The sequence below is a fragment of the Thunnus maccoyii genome, chromosome 15 (genome assembly GCF_910596095.1).
Source record: "Thunnus maccoyii chromosome 15, fThuMac1.1, whole genome shotgun sequence".
Lineage (NCBI taxonomy): Eukaryota > Metazoa > Chordata > Actinopteri > Scombriformes > Scombridae > Thunnus > Thunnus maccoyii.
The window spans coordinates 1411736-1432992 of NC_056547.1; the positions used below are offsets into that span (position 1 = coordinate 1411736).

General features: G+C 41.8%; 1 protein-coding gene across 1 annotated transcript; it reads left to right on the plus strand.

The window, feature by feature from the left end:
• The first annotated feature begins 1007 nt into the window (after positions 1–1007).
• On the plus strand, positions 1008–20622 carry ints3 (integrator complex subunit 3). Its single transcript, XM_042435810.1, has 29 exons — positions 1008–1371; positions 1985–2068; positions 3380–3463; positions 3549–3662; positions 3764–3848; positions 3934–4000; positions 5318–5459; positions 5554–5683; positions 5886–5983; positions 6071–6262; positions 6349–6436; positions 8609–8688; positions 8822–8913; positions 8999–9105; positions 10226–10345; positions 10896–11025; positions 12006–12060; positions 12327–12430; positions 13248–13412; positions 13781–13934; positions 14015–14083; positions 14238–14313; positions 16217–16330; positions 16507–16555; positions 16656–16823; positions 18520–18620; positions 18704–18776; positions 18857–19013; positions 19960–20622. The coding sequence occupies exons 1-29, from the start codon at positions 1288–1290 to the stop codon at positions 20035–20037; spliced, it is 3060 nt and encodes a 1019-aa protein (XP_042291744.1). The 5' UTR covers positions 1008–1287; the 3' UTR covers positions 20038–20622.
• Positions 20623–21257: the final 635 nt, after the last annotated feature.

The following is a 21257-nucleotide window of genomic DNA, read 5'->3' on the forward strand; positions in this document are numbered from 1 at the left end:
TGATATTTATAAAAATTTTATATATTTTTTTAATTATAAAGGAGTTATTAGTTAATGGTTTCCATGATCCTCAGTACAGACAGATTTTCTCTCCTGCTATTGGTTCATACTGACGCTGATCACTTCCGTAAACACACATTTAAGGAAAGTGATTGGTCAGACGTCTCCCTCACTGAGGATTTTGTTTTGTTTTGTCTGAAACTTTTAATGCTGCCATCTCAAAGAAACTTCACTGGGACTCACCTGGTTAAATAAAAATGCAACAATCAACAAAACTTTATTTGTAAAATTTTAAAAAATAAGTCTGTGAACTTGCTGATAAAATAGCTCAACACTTGTTTTGCAGCTTTCCTCATACGGTTTATTTATTTATTCACTATATAAAAATGTGCTTTTTTGTTTTTATGATTTCTGCAGTTCGTAACAAAAGCACTTTTATATTATAAATATTTTATCGTACTAGAACAATTATAAAAAATGTCACAATTACAAAAAGTAAGTTTGCTGGTTTAGACTTTAAACAGTGAACATATCAAAAATAAAATAATAAAGAAGAATATAAATATGTAATAAAGAATAAATCAGTGCAGAGCAGTGAGATAATTCACTATTTATTGTTTTTTGATTTGTGTAAATAAATAAATCTTATTAATTTCTTCTTCTCTCTCTCTCTCTCTCTCTATATATATATATATTTTTTTTTTTTTTTCTGTATTTCTACATTTCTTCATTTATTTATTTATTTATACTATAAGTCATTCTTCGTCCTCCATATGTTCAGACAGTAAAGGAACGAAAAAAGTCACAGACGGTAAAATAATAATAATGTCGGTGATATTTTGATGTGTCTTATTTATAAACTCGTTATTATAAATTAATGAGTTTCTATGCAGGTGGGCTTCAGAACAGCAGGCCGGTGATTGGCTACAGCTTGATCGGATTTTCTCTCCTGCCATTGGTTCGTACTTAGATCACTCAGACTTCTCAGGAGGATGATTGGCCCGCAGGCCCGGTAGTGTCCGCCCACGGACTCCGCGGATGTCCGTTATGCTGCTGCGGTCGGACAGTGACACGGAGCGGGACTGAGAGTGAGCGAAGCCCCAAAATAAGTTTTAAAAACACACATTTACCGTCTAAAGCGTCTCACACAGAGGCTCCGATACTGACAGAAGCACCAAACTCTCTGGTACACCGGCAGAAACATCTATAACCCCACTGAAGCCGGAGTCTCAGCGCCTCTGAGCTCCGCGGGGCCCGGCGAGGCGCGGCGAGGTGCGGCGGGAGCAGATGGAGCCTGCGCCGGCCAAAGCGAAGCCGCAGGGCCGGCTGCTGCTGTCCACCCAGCTGGACGCCAAAGACGAGCTGGAGGAGGTAGGCTGACCCGGGCTAACGGCGCAGATCACACCGATAACCTGGATAAACATGGCCAGGCTGCTCACAGGCTCCAGCAGTCTGAGAGCAGCTTGTGTTTTGAAAACAACCCGCGGATACAAAGAGACGCTACGGATCCATTTTTATCAGCTTGCACGGCGGCTAGCAGCTAGTTAGCATGGCTAGCATGTGGCTAGCGTCGTTAGCATAGCATAGCCGCACAGTGCTGTGTTGCAGCGGTGTTTCCGTTTAACAGCACCGTGCTGTACAGGTGACAGGTGTGTTTACGGTGTTTGTGTGCTCGGGAAGACGTCACGGCGCGGATAGAAAGTCACACACCTGACGGGTTGTTAGCCTAGCATGCTAATCCTACGTAAACATATGGATGAGACAGAAAAGTGACAGAAGCGCATGCGCAGTGTTTGTGTGTCACTTGTCAAGAAGTGTGTTGAAGTGTCTCATGTGCGTTTGTCTGTTTCCAATGTGTGTGTACCTGATGTGTGTGTGTGTGTGGGTGTGTGTGTGAATTTCTAATGTGTGTGTGTGTGCTGGCTTATCAGCTGTGAGAGTGTGTGTGTGTCTCTAATGGACCTGTGTTTTGTATTCTGTGCAGAGATTGGAGCGTTGTGTTGGGATCGTCCAGGCGTTGACCAATGGGCTGTCAGAGAGAGAAGCCAATGATGCGCTCACTGCCAACGTAAGAAATACTCTGTTTACTACAAGTAGTACTACAACTACTGTGACAGATCCTATTGTTACTGCCAGAGCCGTGCAGTTAATTTAAGTTACTAAAACTGACATTCTGACTCTAATGACCTAAATTCACTCACTTGTTTGATAAATGCATCCCTTCATAGAGGCTGCTGAGTGTTCAGAGTGAGCTGTTAAAAGACGAGTTCACAATTTGTCAAGTCTGTCTTAAAACAACAAAGTAATCATTCCTCCTGTTCATACTGACCATTAGAAGATCCCTTCATAATACACTTACAATGGAAGTGATGGGGGACAAAATCCACAGTCCTCCTTCTGTGCAAAAATGTATTTAAAAGTTTATCTGAAACTAATATGAAGCTTCAGCGTCCAAATGAGTCAAATCAAGTAGATATCTTTCAACGTTACAGTCTTTTTAGTGCCAAAGTCCCTCTTTTTGTTACTATACTTCCACCTGCAGCTCAACAGGGAAACACTGTCCGAGGAAACACAAAGAGGGAATTTGATGCTAAAAAGACTGTAAATGTGTCAGATATCCACTTGATATGACTAACTCAGACCGATGAAGCTGAATATAAGCTTCACACAGACTTTGAAATGACTGTGTGGACACACTGTGGATTTTGGCCTCCATCACATCCATTGAAAGCACATTTGAAGGGATTTAATGTTGGGATGGACCCTGTGAGGTTTTCAGTGAGGCAGGTCTGAGGTCTACAGATTCATATGTACGTATGTCCCAACAAATACCAAACAAAAAACCTAAAAGTAATCTTAAACACTACTCATTAATAATTAATATTTCTGTTCTGTACTGTTCAGTACAAGTAATTAATGAGAGCTCCACTGTGAGGACGGAGAATCTTGGGCTCATGTTTATAATAAGATATCTGAGGTTAATGTAACAGTAATGATGTTGTTTACAGGTTTTATCTTCTAGCTGGAGTTACTGTTACAGGGCTGCTAGGGCTGTAATCAGTCAGTCAGAATGATGCAGATGTTTTCTATTTAGTGAGATAATGAGGTTCTTAGATTTTAAATTTAGAAAAAAAGGGAGCGCTGATCAGATAATCAGAGTCTATGTGTCTGCAGCTCTAATATTCAGCAGTAAAAATCACAATTTCCTGGAGGGACTGATATTATCTCGTTCCATCTGCAAGATGTTTCGCACTCATGTCAATGTGCTGCTACTGCTTAAATAAGCCCTCCTGTAACCATGGCAACCACCAGTTTTCTTCATTACAACAAAGTTTCATGTTTTATTTTGTGTCTAACTTCCTGTTTACGTGTCCTGCAGGTGTGTAAAGGTCAGCAGCAGCATGAGGAGGTGTGTCTGGGTCTGTTCACTCTGGTCCTCACAGAGTCGGCCCAGGCCCAGAGGGTGAGATGACACTGCATCACTGTTAATGTCTGACATCACTGTGAGATCACCGTGACATCACTGTGTGTGTGTGTGTGTGTGACAGTGTTACAGAGACCTGACGCTGCTCAATAGAGACGGGATGAACGTGATCCTGGTGAAGATCAACCAGATCCTGATGGAGAAGTTCCTCAAACTGCAGGACGTCCCCAGAACACAGGTAAACTGGCTCATACACACATGTATCTTGTAATGATGTCACAGAGGGACCAGTGGTATTAATCATTGTTTGTGTGTGTGTGTGTGTGTGTGTGTGTGCAGCTCGTGTGGCTGGTCAGAGAGCTGGTGAAGAGCGGAGTGATGGGAGCTGACGGCGTCGTCATGACGCTGCTGAAACAGATCGCAGGTCAGACACTCACATATAGACTGATCAGATTGATTATGTAGAATATCAGCAGTAATCACAGGTTTGTCTGTGTGTCTGTATGCAGGAGGAGATATCTCCACTAAGAACCTGTGGTTGGCTGAGAGCGTCCTGGACATCCTGCTGGACCAAAAGTACGTCTCACTTCAAACACAGTTTTAAAAAATCTAATTTGGTCAAACAGCAGCTGACGGGCTTTTAGGCGGCATTCACACCAAATCAGGCGGTGCGGCGAAAATGCCAGTCGTCCCATTCATTTCAATGGGGGTAATGCGGCTCAGCTGTGGCCGTTTTCGCAACCCGACGTCACTGCGACTGAAGGCTGCAGTGGCCAATCACAGCGGGAGATCAGACTGACAAGAGTTGTAAACTCTGCCGTGAGGGAGGACAAAGACGTTACTAGGACGAGGGGAGGACATTTCTCTTCACTTGATAACGTTAGTAAAGTTAGACTTTGCTGTCGGCTTCCTGACTCATTTTAAAAAAGATGAGAGAAAAAGAGAGAGAGAGAGAAGCAGTGGTCGAGCGAGCTAGAGAGTGAATGAAGAGAGGGAGCGCTGGTAGCGCGAAAGCCGGTGAATCAGATCAATAAAACGTTATTTTCTGATTGTTTCACAGGGGTTACATTGTAGAGCACAAATAAACATGCCCACAACCCCCACCCCCACACCTTCGCTCAACCCTGCGGCTGAACGCCGCACCGCCTGATTCGGTGTGAATGCAGCCTTACTGTGAAGCAACCGGGGGTTTTTTGTTTTTTTTCACCTCTATTTGGCAATTATTAGTGCAGAGACAGACAGGAAACAAGGGGAGAGAGAAGGTTATGACATGTAACAAAGGTCCCTGGTGGGAATCGAACCGGGGACGTTGTGATTATGTGTCATGTGCAGTAACCATTCAGCTACCGGGACAGTCAGAGGGTTTTTACTGTGAAGCAGCTTTACTGTTTGATTCCACCGGACACGGCTGCGTCGCATTCCAGTTGCGATGTGGCCGCCAGAGCTGATCACAGCCACTATAGATGATTCTTTTGATCCCATTAGATGCGCCAAAGCTTGTTTCAGAAGTGTCCCATAAGCGTCTCTTCCCTCCACTCCGCTAAAAAATGTGCGCCTAGTCTATTTTTGATGGAAGCTACACGGAGCAGATCGAGCCAGGCAGGAAGTCAGACACAGAACCAACATAAAGCATCTGGTCAATTTTCAAAATAAAATGCCCTGTGCAGACTCTCGATCTGAGAAACCATTTAACTACGTAGCTGACTTACCCAGAGGAGGAGCACAAAAATCAAGGAAAATGATCAAGTCACCAAAATCAGGCAGGTAAAACGTTCCGCTTCTGGTCGGGTATGAAGCCGCGTGGATGGAACAAAACAGCGACGCAGCCGTGCTCGGGGGAACCAAGCAGTCAGGGCTTTTTCTATGAAGCAGCTGAATCTTTCCTGTCTGTAGGGAGTGGGTGTTGAAGAGCGGGATGCTGATCGCAATGTCGGTCTACACCTACCTCCGCCTGATCGTCGACCACGGAACGCCGAACCTGCTGACTCTGCGCCAGAAAGAGGTCGACTTCTGCATCAGCATGCTGAGAGAGAAGGTGAGGAGGAGAGGAGGGAATATAATATTGACCAGGAAATAAACTGTTTCCGAACCCGGCTGGTTACACTGACGACGTCTCTCTGCCTCTGTAGTTTATGGAGTGTCTGATCATCGGCAGAGATCTGGTCCGTCTGCTGCAGAACGTGGCTCGAATCCCAGAGATGGAGCTGGTGTGGAAAGACCTGCTGCACAACCCACAAGTTCTCAGTCCGCAGTTCACTGGTAAACTACACTACCCACAATCCTCAGCTCATTGGTAAACCATGCTACTTGATGAACAACAGTTTGTTCAGTGTTTCTGTGCTGCAGTATCGCAGCTTGTTGGATAAATAAAAACAATCAGTATTTGTTTTTTTGTTTGTTTTTGGATGCATGCCGTCAGTCTGACAGGAAGTAAAATGTTGATCATGTGATCATGTCTCAGGTGTTCTCCAGCTGCTGACGGCTCGGACCTCCAGGAAGTTCCTGGCGTGCCGCCTCACACCTGACATGGAGACCAAGCTGCTGTTCATGACCTCCAGGGTACGGCTGCAGTTATTTTTGTCTGAATGAGTTCAGGTCTGATGTCTCCGATGATGAACTCACTCTGTGTTCCTCACCTGTGCTCAGGTACGTTTCGGGCAGCAAAAGCGTTACCAGGACTGGTTCCAGAGACAGTACCTGTCCACAGCAGAGAGTCAGTCCCTGCGCTGCGACCTGATTCGCTACATCTGCGGCGTGGTCCATCCGTCCAATGAGGTGCTGAGCTCTGACATCCTGCCGCGCTGGGCCATCATTGGCTGGCTGCTCACCACCTGCACGGTAAGGGGCGGGGTCTCAGACAGGAAGTCTACAGGACATCAACTATAACATCAACAACCAATCAAATGCTCTATTTGTGTCTCCAGTCAAACGTCGCTGCCTCCAACGCCAAGCTGGCTCTCTTCTATGATTGGCTGTTCTTCAACCCCGAGAAGGACAGCATCATGAACATAGGTGAGACACGCACGTTTGTCTTTCTATACATGTGAGGACCCTCATTGACATAATGCATCCCCAGCCCCTAACCTGGACCTGAACCTTAAAGTCTGAACCAACAGACATTTGAAAGTTTGTCCCAAAGTGACGACCGACCAAAATGTCCTCACTAGTAGGTCTAAATCTCCAGGTCCTCATTAAGATAGATATACAAGTATGTACACACACACACACACAAACACACAGTCAGTATACTTTCAATCATTTATTTGATTTTGAATTTTGAGGTGTTTCTAATTTTTTGTCCATCCCATTTATATGAATAAGGCTGGACTAAATGGCAACAACAGTTCCTAGTATAACTTAGTTAAACCACAGCCTCCAAAATGAGCATAAATTAAATCAACACTTCCTGTAAACACATGAAATAGAAACTGGACATCCTCCCTTCATCAACAATCTTTTTTTTATCAGTGTTTTCTTTAATAAACAAAGATTACACACGGAAAACTATGAATATAACTTACTATATACAAAGAATAATAACAGCAAAAGAAAAATAAACGTATTCTGTATTGATAAATAAGCTACAGCGTGCGTTCAGTCAGTCTTCCTGGCTTCCATATTTTCTACAACTCATAGGAGTGGTTGCCAAGTATAAGTGAATTTATTTGTTGATCTCTTCAGAGAATATCAAATCTTTTCAAATTTGATTAAGAATCTTGATGAAAGGAGGATTTACTGCCGACTGCATTTGATCCGTCTGTGTCTAATAAACTGGAAAGAAAAGAGCAACAACTGGACAGAACTGGACTTTATAGAACCAGTCACAACATTTGTTTTACATACAGTTTAATGGCGCAGAGCAAAAATAAATGTTTACTGCTTTACTTGCTTAAACTGACAAAGAAGTGTATGTAAATAAGTATAAGCAGTAAGTAGTAAAAGTAATAAAAAGTAAATGAGTGAAGCAGTGGTCAGGCAGCTTCCCACTATGACAAAGACGGCCACCAGTTAGTCCAACTGGCGGTGAGATGTGGTTTATCAAAGACACCAGCACAGCAACACAGTACATAAAATAAGCACAGCAAAAACATCAGATAGGTCGGACCGCTGTATTTAATTATATATCTTTTAAAGTTTACAATTACAGCTGAAAATGACAAACAAAAATAAGCAAATATGCCGATTTCACATATCTACGCATTTCAAATTGACTGCCAGCTGTTGACCCGGAAGTGACTGTTGTTGTTAGTGCGACGTCACGTCGATACAAGACTGAAGAAGTTTTTTGTTGTTGTTATTACTCAGTGTTGAAAATCTTCCGCCAGGAGAGACTTAAAGGATCATTCTGGGGATTTTCTATATTATTCTTCATGTTTGGATCCAAACCAACAATGAACCGATCTACTAACAAGTATTGTGTGTGTATCAAAGCTGATATATCTGATTCCTCTGAGATGGAGACCTTAGAAACGGCTCCAAAGAGTAAAACCAGCAATAGACCGTAACCATCAGTACAGAGGTTCCTGGTACGGCAGATGCCACTGAGCATAGCATAGCTTCACTAGCGTTCACTGGCGAATAAATCTGATCTAATAAATAAATCTAACCTGTTGACTTTGTACTACATTATACATTTCTCAAGAGGTTGTGATATGTAGCACAACAAGCTAGCGAAGCATTTTAAGTTGAACTGCATTTCTGCGCACGGGCAGTGGCGGGTTTCTACCTGATCACTGTTATTAGTCTTTGGAGCCGCTTCTAAACAAACTAACATGAACAAACAACACAAGCACAACAAGCTAGTGAGGATCTGTAGATAGAATAGTTCCTCGTACACAGAACTACTCTCCGGAGACTGAAAATGTGATTGTTGTTATTAGTCTTTGGAGCTGTTTCTAAGCAAACTAACGTCACCAAACTCTTCATAATGAAGGAACATGTCACTCAGTGCAGCGGCGTGGCTCACTGACATGTTTTTAATAGTTTCTGGACAACAACGGAGGAAGAAGATATATCAGGCTTTAATACACACACAATACTTGTTAGTAGATCAGTTCATTGTTGGTTTGGATCCCTCTCCTCCTCCTCCTTCAGTCTTTAACATAAACGTCTTGAGTGTCGGACTGAAGTACCAACATGGAGTCAAGTCCTCACTGTGTGCTGTTTTCTTCTCGTCTGTCTCAGAACCGGCCATCCTGGTGATGCATCACTCCATGAAGCCTCATCCTGCCATCACCGCCACCCTGCTGGACTTCATGTGCAGGGTAACACACACACACACTTCTCTGATTGGCTGAGCTTGATCATGTGGGGAAAAACACAAACTGAATTGAGAATGAAATGATAATAAAACATCTGTTTTCCATTTGGTTCCTCTGTTCGTTCTTTCCTCCTCAGATCATCCCTCACTTCTTTCCTCCGTTGGAGTCTCAGGTTCGTCAGGGCGTCTTCAACTCGCTCACCTTCATCATGGAGAAGAGAGTGCTGGCGTAAGAAACAAACACACACATTATCAGTCTCCAACATATTGATTATTGATTGATTTGATTAATGATCTCTGTCTGTGTGTTTCAGTCACCTCGCTCCGCTGTTTGATAACCCAAAGTTGGACCGAGAGCTTCGATCGATGCTCAGAGAGAGATTCCCCGAATTCTGCAGCTCGCCCTCCCCCCCTACTGAAGGTACACACACACAAACACACACTTCAACTTGAACATTAACTCTGTGATAAACGCACAACATGTAATTTCAGCCGCTAGAGGTCTCAATCAGAACAATAACAAAAGACGGAGTGCAATGATGGTGTGAAGTAGCAAAGGATCATGGGAGTTGTTGTCTTCGTTGTTAAATAACCAGCTTCATCGGGATAGGATAACTCAGCTTTAATTAAAATACTTATTAAAGCTGTTTTACCTAAAAAAAAAAAAAAAAAACTAAAACAAAACAGTCCATTACTTTGATTAATTGAGTTTGAATTGAGTTTGAAAATTGTTGGAAACATTTGGGATAATGTAAGTACACAACTCAACAACATGTATAACATAGGTCTAGTTGTTTTTAGACATTTTAATGTGGAATAATTACATATTATAGCTTTAAGGCTGAGTAGGTCATGTGATTTAGAAGCATTTTATTATATTTGTTGAAATACCCTCTGATAATAAAAAGAAAAAAATCCAGTATCTGTGTCTGGCGCAGGCCTGTAATAAATCCGTCCAATCATTTCTTTCGGCCTGAATGAATTGATTGGACGGACTAACTGTTTACCTGCCTGTTCACCAGCGTGCGAGCGCTCTTTGTGCATGACACAGAAAGTTTAGAGGCAAGTGGCGGGATGCCGACGGATAGGAAGTGACGTGAGTGCTTGAATTGCAGAAGGACAGAGAGGAAAAAGATGAGAATATCAACAGAAAGCAGAATGAAAAGCAACGTGCAAACATCAGACTGTTGCTGTAGTTGCTGTGTACTGGAATTCAAGCAAAGACACTCATTACTCTAGTGATGTCAAACTGGTGAGAGGCGTCCAGTTTACTGTTTAAAGGTTGTTGTGCCTTGAGAGGAAGTTCTGTGTGTGTGTGTGTGTTGCGTGCACATATGAAGCGTGTGCGTATGTCTGGTCTCGTCTGGTGGGAGAGAACAAGGACAGAAGCTTTTTTGTCTTTTCCAGATAACTGTCTACTCCCGTTTTAACTGAGTTAACGCTGAGACGACAAATTAAAGTAAATTCTAAAAGTTTAATCTGAATAATTAGGCATAATGTGTGTGTGTGTGTGTGTGTGTGTGTGTGTGTGTGTCCTGCAGTCAAAATGGAGGAGGCCGTTTCCTTGGAGATGGACAACCATGTGTTGGACAAGGAGGAGGGTTGTTACGACCACACAGAGGCTGCCTTCAGCGATGATGAGGAGGAGGTCAACAACAAAGGTGACGGCAAGAAACCAGTTTAAATCATTTTAACTGTTATAAACCAGTTTAAACCAGAATATACCAGTTTAAAGACACAGGTGAACTTCTGCAGCTCTAGTTAAACTGTGGATGTATAATTAGAGCTGGATACGGATATCGGCCCGTCGCCGTATTGCAGTAGTAGACCACCATTATAAAAGAGACGTGTAAAACTGTAAATAAGGTCAATTATGACTCTTTCTATTATGAACTTTTGATCCATGAAGATTTTAGATTTGTAAAACTTTCTCAGATCCTAAAAAAAGCGATTTTAAAATCTATGACGTCATCCCAGTGTAAAGTCTACGGGCTGAGCGGCAACTGGCAGGCGGGGCCAGCAGGGGAAACACATCTGAGCATGTGCAGTGAGGCGCTTACCCGGAAGTAAACCCAGATGCTAGAAACTTTTTTGGCTCATGTGCCAGGCAAGCAATTCTCATTGGATTGAATAGGCGCCATCTTTGAGTCTTAAACTGTGTCCATGACATCATTCCGCTGTCTGACCGTCTATCGACCAATCACTGTGCAGGAAAAAAGAGGGAGTTCAGGTTCCATCCAATCAAAGAGGCTGTGATCGAGGAGCCTGCTGACATCACACCCTGGGTGGACCAATTAGACGACACCATGAAGGAGAAGGTCCTGCAGCTGCAGAAGTCCACGTGAGTCCAAGTTGTGATCTATAAAAACAAAGTTGACGGGAGGATGTGTGCACCTTTACTGAACCTCTGACCCACACGCACCAACATTTTAGAGACGAGAAACTGGTGACGCAGATGGTGAATTAAAGCCAGATTGCATAATAATCCTCATACATTTAATTTCACTTCAAATGTTAATTATAGATCCACTTTATCATAAACATTCAAATCATCAGTGTTATCTGTACTACTAATACTGTTACTAATACTGCTACTAATACTGTTACTAATACTAATACTGCTACTAATACTGTTACTAATACTAATACTGCTACTTATACTGTTACTAATACTAATACTGTTACTAATACTAATACTGTTACTAATACTGTTACTAATACTAATACTGCTACTTATACTGTTACTAATACTAATACTGTTATTAATACTAATACTGTTATTAATACTGTTACTAATACTAATACTGTTACTAATACTAATACTGTTACTAATACTGTTACTAATACTAATACTGCTACTAATACTGTTACTAATACTAATACTGTTACTAATACTAATACTGCTACTTATACTGTTACTAATACTAATACTGTTATTAATACTAATACTGTTATTAATACTGTTACTAATACTAATACTGTTACTAATACTAATACTGTTACTAATACTGTTACTAATACTAATACTGCTACTAATACTGTTACTAATACTAATACTGTTACTAATACTGTTACTAATACTGCTACTAATACTGTTACTAATACTAATACTGCTACTTATACTGTTACTAATACTAATACTGTTACAATACTGTTACTAATACTAATACTGTTACTAATACTGTTACTAATACTGTTACTAATACTAATACTGCTACTAATACTGTTACTAATACTAATACTGTTACTAATACTGTTACTAATACTACAATTGCTCATAATAGTAATGATGATGATGATAATCAGTTATCTTCTCCTCAGTGACACAGAGACTCAGTGTGAAGTGATGCAGGAGATTGTGGATCTGATCCTGGAGGTGAGTTTTCTCTGATACATGTTCTGGTTTTCTAATAGTTTCACCTCTACTTTATTCTACTGAGTTCTACTGAACCCTGGTTTACTCTACTATGTTTAACTTTATTCTACTGAGTTCTACTGAACCCTGGTTTACTCTACTATGTTTAACTTTATTCTACTGAGTTCTACTGAACCCTGGTTTACTCTACTATGTTTAACTTTATTCTACTGAGTTCTACTGAACCCTGGTTTACTCTACTGAGTCGTCCCGTGTTGTTCTTGCAGGAGGACTTTGACTCGGAGCAGATGTCGGCTTTGGCTTCGTGTCTGTCTGAACTGTTCAAAGATCATTTCAGAGGAGACGTCCTGCCAGAGGAGATCACTGAGGAGTAAGACTGTCTCTCTGATCACCTGTCTCTCTCTCTGATCACCTGTCTCTCTCTCTCTCTGATTACCTGTCTCTCTCTCTCTCTGATTACCTGTCTCTCTCTCTCTCTCTGATTACCTGTCTCTCTCTCTCTCTGATTACCTGTCTCTCTCTCTCTCTCTGATTACCTGTCTCTCTCTCTCTCTCTCTCTCTGATTACCTGTCTCTCTCTCTCTCTCTGGTTACCTGTCTCTCTCTCTCTCTCTCTCTCTCTCTCTCTCTCTCTGATTACCTGTCTCTCTCTCTCTCTGATTACCTGTCTCTCTCTCTCTCTCTCTGATTACCTGTCTCTCTCTCTCTCTCTCTCTGATTACCTGTCTCTCTCTCTCTCTCTCTCTTATTACCTGTCTCTCTCTCTCTATGATTACCTGTCTCTCTCTCTCTCTCTCTCTCTCTCTCTGATTACCTGTCTCTCTCTCTCTCTCTCTCTGGTTACCTCTCTCTCTCTCTCTCTCTCTGATCACCTGTCTCTCTCTCTCTCTCTCTCTGATCACCTGTCTCTCTCTCTCTCTCTCTCTCTGATCACCTGTCTCTCTCTCTCTCTCTCTGGTTACCTGTCTCTCTCTCTCTCTCTCTCTGGTTACCTGTCTCTCTCTCTCTCTCTGGTTACCTGTCTCTCTCTCTCTCTTATCACCTGTTTGTCTCTCTCTCTCTGATCACCTGTCTCTCTCTCTCTCTCTCTGATTACCTGTCTCTCTCTCTCTCTCTGATCACCTGTCTCCCTCTCTCTCTTATTACCTGTTTGTCTCTCTCTCTCTGATCACCTGTCTGTCTCTCAGGTCCCTGGAGGAGTCGGTGTGTAAACCCGTCTGTCTGGTGTTCAGGAACCTGGTCACCATGCAGGAGGATAACAGCGGCTTCTCTGTGCTGCTCGACATGTTGGCTGAACTTTACCAGAAACAACCCAAGATCGGTTATCACCTGCTGTACTACCTCAAAGCCAGGTGAGTCCGGACTCCAGTAGAACCTGTTTCTACCTGTTCAGAACGTCCACTCCGAGAAGACGAGTTTCATTCAAACGAGGCTCAAATATTAACTGAATCTCCAGAAAGTCATTAAAAGCAAATGTTGTTTGACGACATGAATCACCGTGGCAACAGAACAGACGGACGTTTATGGTAGAAAAAACCTCACAAAGTATTCAGAGCAGGTTGAAGCCCTGACTTTTGACTTGCAGGCAGTATTTCTACATATGTTCACTTAAAGTTTTGGAACTTTGACCATGTAAAATATCCAACATCAGAACAGAAAACCACTAAAAGCTGAATATAAAATTAAATGTGTGTGTGTGTGTGTGTGTGTGCGTGCGCAGTAAAGCGGCCAATGGGAAGATGATGCTGTACGAGTCGTTTGCTCAGGCGACAGCACTCGGTGACCTGCACACCTGTCTGATGATGGACATGAAGGCGTGTCAGGAGGATGACGTCAGACTGCTCTGCTACCTCACACCCTCCATCTACTCTGAGGTAAAAACACACACACATATTCACACATTCAAACATTCACACACACCTGACGTGTCATGAATGTCGTTGTTTTGGTTCAGTTTCCAGATGAGACGTTACGGAGTGGTGAGCTGCTCAACATGATCGTAGCCGTCATCGACTCCACACAGGTAAACCGACTGCAGAGAAACTGCAACACTTACTGCTGTTAAAACACATCTGACTCCCTCTACATGCGTGTCTGTAAACATGTCACCTGTGTGTGTGTGTGTGTGTGTGTGTGTGTGTGTGTGTGTGTGTGTGTGTGTGTGTGTGTGTGTGCAGTTACAGGAACTGATGTGTCATGTGATGATGGGGACCCTGGTGATGTTCAGGAAAGACTCCGTCCTCAACATCCTCAGTGAGAACACACACTCATACGAGTAGAGAGCTGAAGTCATGACATCACTTCCTGTCTATCTCAGTCTTTCTAAAAAAAAAATGAAGCATGTTCTTGGAGTTTATTTTCCATATTCCTTAAAGCCCCTGGAAAGGCAAATCCATGATTGGCTATTAATCATGTAATTTGGGATCTAATGTGCATATAGTAAACACCTAAAAAGTGTGAGAACATAGCCTTTGACATAGTGTATGTCTCTCTCCCTTCCCTTGTTACTGGGTTACAGTTAGGCAGGGCTAAACTAGGGAATTAATTACGTAATAAATACCTGCCCAATCATATTTAAGAGAAATATGATTGACGTGGCTATCCGGCCAAGCTGACTTCACAACACTTTCTCTCATCTTCCTCATGAGAAAACAATGCAGTGCACTTTTCTTTGCTTTTAGCTAGAATGAGAAGTCAAATTAGCCTGACATGGTTTGAAAGTTACTGTGTTAAGCTAACTAGCAGACTTGGGTACACCATCCAAATCTGTATTAATCACAGAGTGGATAAGTAGCTCAAAAGTGTAGCATAGCAATACTAATGCTAACCGTTTCATGTAAGTAAGTGAAAAATGCTAAAACACTTAGCTTCATAGTCTGGAAGGTATAGTTCAATAAAAACAGATATGTGTGGTCTACTCTAGTCTGCTAGTTAGCCGATTAGTCAAGATAACTAGTAGACCACTGGAGTAGTTGATAATAAGCTCAAAAGTTTTGAATAGAAAAGCTAATTCTAACCGTTTCATGTAAGTGAATGGAAGATGCTAAAACGATTAGCGCCATACTCCAGGAGGTATAGTTAAATAAAAACACAGTTTCAGGTGGTCTAACCTAGTTTGTTAGTTAGTGGATTATTCAAGCTTTCAACCAGGAAGGGTCCATTTGATAGATTTGGTAGTTAATAGCAAGACGTTAAAGCCATGCTAACCTTTTCATGTACGTGAATGGAGAATGCTAAAATGATTAGCATCATACTCTGGGAGGTATAGTTAAATAAAAACAGTTTCAGGTGGTCTAACCTGTTTTGCTAGTTAGTCGATTAGTCAAATTTTCTAACCAAGTAGGGTCCATGTGATAGATTTGGTATTTTATTCCATATCAGCAAAACGTTTTAGTGAATTAATAGAAAATAAAATGGTACTTGAGCTGAAAGTGAGCTGTCAATCAAACGTGATCTGAACACGCCCACACAGTCCTGAGAAATGATTTGAGCAGCCAAATGAGCTGTTCTTGAGCTCAGTTTTCTAATAGTTATGAATGTTTATTGTCATTCAGATTTTCGTGGATGCTTAATGAGACACTCAACTTTGATATCATATATGCATTTTTATGATTTAAAGCCACATTTCCAGAGGCTTTAAAACTTGGCTCCACTACAGCAGCTGCTGTCAGACATTTAAAACTTTATTTTAACAAAGTTAAAACAACAGAAGAAACTACAACTCCCATTAAAAGAACTACAAGGCAGCGTAGGTATTTATGTCACTGTAACTTGGTTTTGTCCGTATCCATAAAACTCTCCTGTGCTGTTTCCTACAGTCGTCGTTTCACTTTCAGACATGTCTGAACTCGCCGCCACACCTCCACCTCGCTCACTGACTCATGTCCTCTGTTTAGCCTGCAAACCTCTAGGACTTATGGGAAATGATGTTCGTTCAAGCATAAATACTGAATAAACAACAATATTATTTGATTTTTCTGAAAACTCCCGTCCTTATCTAAACATATGAACAACATACTGTTCTGAAGCTGGATTATTACACATTAATGAGATTTTTAATGAGGTTTTCCTGCTTCTGGAACAGAACCTGAAAGTTGTGGTTTGTGTTGTGTTTGGACAGCAGGTGACTCTCTCCTTCTTGTTCATGTGTTGACAGTTCAGTCTCTGGACTGGGAGACCTTTGAGCAGTACAGCACCTGGCAGCTGTTTCTGGCTCACAGTATCCCGCTGGAAACCATCATCCCCATCCTGCAACACCTCAAATATAAAGGTGAATATCAATTGTTTCAGTCATTTATCAATAATAACATCCATATTTCCTCTGTTGTATTTCATTATAAACTGCATATGTTTGCGTTTTGGACTGAAAATAGTTCACTGTGTAGGAAACGGGGAGTGATTTTTGTTGGGTGTGATGAATCAGCTTCATTGTGTTTGTGTTTGCAGAGCATCCAGAGGCCTTATCCTGTCTGCTGCTGCAGCTACGCAGAGAGAAGTACGACACTCGCCATCAGGAAAATACATGATAGATTTAACTTCATGTTACAGGTTTATGTCTCCCTGCTTACGTCCCTGTCTGTGTGTCTGTGTTTCAGGCCCAGCGAGGAGATGGTGAAGATGGTCTTGAGTCGTCCCTGTCACCCAGAGGACCAGTTCACCACCAGCATCCTGAGACACTGGGCATCCAAATACGACGACACGCTGGGAGAACACATCAAAGCCCAGCTGATCAAGAACAACAACCAGCCCCGCAAGAGACAGAGGTGAGGACATGCCACTATGCTGATCTCTGTACATAGACATACTGTACATACATACAGAACAGATATCTTTAAATACTGTATTTTCTCTAATTAAAAGCCGGGTCTCCAATAATGGCCGGGGGTGTGGTCGACACGAACTAATAAAGGCCGGCCCCAAATACAGGCCGGGGAGGGAAAAAACAAGGATGGATTGAGGCCGCGTTCAGACCAAATCAGGTGTTGCTGGGCTCCGCTGCATGGTTGTACGGTGGTGTGCGGGGGGGGTGTGGGTGTGTTTATTTGTGCTCTAGAAAGTAACCGCTGTGAAACAATTGGATTTTTTTTTTTATTGATCTGATTCACTGATTTCTTACCAGCTCCAGCTCTTCATTCACTCTCTAGCTCCCTCTCCCTCTTTTCCTCTCGTCTTTTTTTAAAATGAGTTTAAAAAGCCCAACTTTACTTTTAACGTTATCAAATAAAAAGAAATATCCGCCCCACTCCTCTTGGTGCCTGTTACAATGTGACTGTGGTTTGTAGTAATGTACAAGTGCCACAAGATGGCAGTAGCTATAATTGAAGTACCATATAGGACCTGTGCAAGTGTCAGTGACTAGATTTTCCATAACACCAATGCTACAACACTGTAGAGAGCGAACATGGCACCCACCAGACAGAAGTTTGGCAGTATGCCAGTCTGAGTTTTGCAGTATGCAGAGGAAAATTAAGGAGCGAAAGCTGCAAGACATTTTGACACTGACCCGAAAAGAATCAGATGCTGGAAAAGACAAAAGCGTGAGCTGCTGTTAGCTGACAAGAGGAGAGCACGGCTGGCTGGAAGTGGGAGGAAGAAAGTTAGCTTGGAGCTAGAGAGACAGCTGATTGATATTTGACTGTGCTGTTAACTGGCTATTAATGTTTATATCCAGCGTAACGTTACCTCAGATTTGTTAAGTTTTTAACTGACACTGGCCATATTTCCCCTCCCGTACTTGACTTCATACTTCACACAAGTTATATTGGAATGTTTCTTTAATGTTTCACAATAAAAGTCGGGAAATGAAGGCTTTTTTATTAATAGCATAATGCAGTAAAAAAAAAATTAACAGCGCAAACGGAAGCAGATCAGAAAACAGGGAGGCTTCGTACTAAAACATGAGCAAATATACTTATCAAACAGAGGGAATGAGGAATAAAGGCCTCTCTCTAATATAAGCCTGCTTCCAATAAAGACCTGGTACCCTCTGCAGTTGAGGTAAATAAAGGCCCCGGCCACTATTAGAGAAAATACGGTAGATTTCTTTAAAAAAATACATCTACAATTTTCTATTTTAAGTTATCTTTACTTATCTGTGTATATATATTTTTTAACAGCAAAATCACATTTCTTCTGTTTGTAATCTTAATTTTCTCTATTACTATTTACATATTTGACTACAATGTGACACATTCTGTTTACATATTTCTTTATTCTAGTAGATTTTTACTTATAATATGTACATTTTTGTTTTTATTTCACACTTGCTTTAGCAGTGTAAGCATATGTTTCCCCCTTTTTGAATTGAATTGAATGAAAGTGAAATAGGGACAGACACCCAGCCCTGCAAGAGACAGAGAAGTAGGCGGTCTGTAGAGGGACAACACGTCCACACAGACCCTAAGATAAAGACAGTTTCCTGGAATACTGATTAAACACATTTTATATCTCTGTCTTCAGTCTTCGTAGTTCCAGCAGTAAACTGGCTCAGCTGACTCTGGAACAGATCTTGGAGCACATGGACAACCTGAGACTGAGCCTGAGCAACACCAAGAACAGCTGTCAGTACACACACAGTTATTGATTTATTATTGGTGATGTATTGATGTGTTATATTGATTAATTAATTGTGTTTGCCTTTCAGTCTTCAGTCAGACTCCGATCCTTCAGGCTCTGCAGCACGTTCAGGCCAGCTGTGACGAAGCACACAAGATGAGGTACACACACACACACACACACAAACACTGATGGATGACATCACACCAGGTGCTGATGACATCACTTCCTCCTCCTGCAGGTTTAGCGACCTGTTCGCCCTGGCGGAGGAGTACGAGGACTCGCAGTCGAAGCCTCTGAAGTCTCGCCGTAAGGCTCCGGCCACCTCGCCTCGCTCTCGCAAAGGAGCGGCTCCACCCACCAACAACGAGGAGGAGAGCGGCTCGAGCAGCGCCTCGGTACGTACTGCCACCGCCACAGGTTCAAGTCCAGGCATCACATACACATCCTGTCAGCTGCAGCACTTCAGTCTGCTGCAAACACACAGAGGTCCGATGGAACCAGCAGAACTACGTCACCACACAAACTGAACCTGTGACGAGGAACCGCTGAGAGCAATCTTCTTTCTGTGTTGCAAACTTGTTTTAACTGTTTAGAAAAGTGTTTTATGCTCAAATCTTTACTTACTTACTAAAACTGAGACCTGAACTCCCAGACTGCTGGCAATATTTGTGTAATTTCTCCTTCAAAGACTTATATTCTTACTTTGCAAAGACATCGGCACAAATATAAAATAACTCAGACCAACAGAATATGTCACAGAAACCCACCAGAACTAAACATGTTTAATTTCTACCAGCTGATTGGCTGCAGGTTTAGTTGTATTAAACACACTGCAGTCAACTGGCAGCATTTAAAGGGCGAGTTCACAGTTTTTAAAGTCCATCTTAAACCAAAAATCAGGAGCCCAAATGAACACTGAATCATTCCTCCTGTTCATACTGACCATTAGAAGATCCCTTCATAATGACCTTACAATGGGAGTGATGGGGGACAAAATCCACAGTCCTCCTTCTGTGCAAAAATGTATTTAATTTATCTGAAGCTAATATGAAGCTTCAGTGTCCAAATGAGTCAAATCAAGTAGATATCTTTCAATGTTACAGTCTTTTTAGTGCCAAAGTTCCTCTTTTTGTTACTATACTTCCACCTGCAGCTCAACAGGGAAACACTGTCTGAGGAAACACAAAGAGAGAATTTGATGCTAAAAAGACTGTAAATGTGTCAGATATTCAGACTCAAAACGACTAATTGAAATTATGTTGGCAACTAATTGTTTAATCAACTAATTGTTGCAGTCATGGAAACCTGGAATAGAACGTTGTGTCTGTCTCTGTGTTTCAGGAGGAGGAGGACTCGAAGCCCAAAGCTCCGAAGAGAAAGAGGAAAGGCTCGTCAGCCGTCGGCTCCGACAGCGACTGATGGACTCTAATCTTCCGACCAATCACACGCCAGCTGCCCCAGAGACCGTCGGCCAACCAGCAGCTCTGACTGCTGCAAGAGGCCCCGCCCCCTCCCAATGACACGCACTGAACGCCGCGGGAGGGGCGGGGCTCTGAGACACAGCAGACTTTTAATCCATGTGGTGAACGGACTTTGACATTATGAGACTGATCATGTTTCCATGGAGATAAGAACTGACCGCCAAACTGGCGGGTCTAAGGTCACCATGTGGCTGAATTCCCACAATGCACTGTGAGGAGAAAACCACAAACTCTGGGAACCAAAAGACTGATTTTAATACAGGGAACATGATGATGATGATGATATAATGATGATGAAGATGAGTGCGGTTGTTTGTGGGTACTTTTGTCTTTTTTTTCAGTTCTTTCCCTTTTTCTTTTTTTTTGAAGTGGGGGGGGGGGGGTTTTGGACTCTTATTGTGGAGGATCCTGACTTCCTGCTGTTTTTAGCAGCTCCTTCCTGTTTGTCTCGCTGCAGTAAAATCTTCATCTGTTGTGAACATCATGTTGGATAAAATCTTCATATAAAAACTGATGGTTTGTTTCAGGTTGTCATCAGTCTGTTTTGGGGGGGGGGGGGGGGTTGGTGTGAGACGGTCCGTTTCTGTTCAGTTTCTCAGCAGCTCGTCTCTGAAATTATTCATCAAGAGAATATTAATCTGAAAACTTTTATAATCAATTCATCTTTTACAGGAACAGATTTTAACTATAATGTCTACATTTCCCAAAATTAAACTAAAGAATCACTTCATATGTTGATATTTTAGTCTTTAATTACAAAGAGCTGATGAAAATCTGCAAAAATGAACAGAAAGCAATCGTAACTGTACTCCCAGTAACAATAAAATCAATGAAAAACAGAAAAAAGAAATTATAAGCTGAAAATGATCACGTTTGTGAGTGTAAAAGTTGTTAAAATTTTATTTGTCGTGAATTTCACCTTGATCAAAAATGAAGGCCTTTTATTAGTATGTCAGTTAAAATATGAAAAATCTGAATAGTTTGGTGATAGTTTCTGTCAGCGTACATTTCTGTTCAGATTGTCAGCAGCTCATCTGAATTTTTTCATTTTTGGTGAAATGATTCAATGAGTCAATCAACAGAAAATTCATCTGACATTTTTTTATAATCAATTCATCTTTTACAGGAACAGATTTTAAGTAAATCCTTTTTTCTATT

Bases quoted from the DNA above. Each gene is read 5' to 3' on its own strand.
- ints3 (XM_042435810.1), top strand. From the start codon at position 1,288: ATGGAGCCTGCGCCGGCCAAAGCGAAGCCGCAGGGCCGGCTGCTGCTG. The intron at 9,106-10,225 runs GTACACACACAC...TGTGTCCTGCAG, and splicing joins GCCCTCCCCCCCTACTGAAG to TCAAAATGGAGGAGGCCGTT. The intron at 18,621-18,703 runs GTCAGTACACAC...TTTGCCTTTCAG, and splicing joins GAGCAACACCAAGAACAGCT to TCTTCAGTCAGACTCCGATC.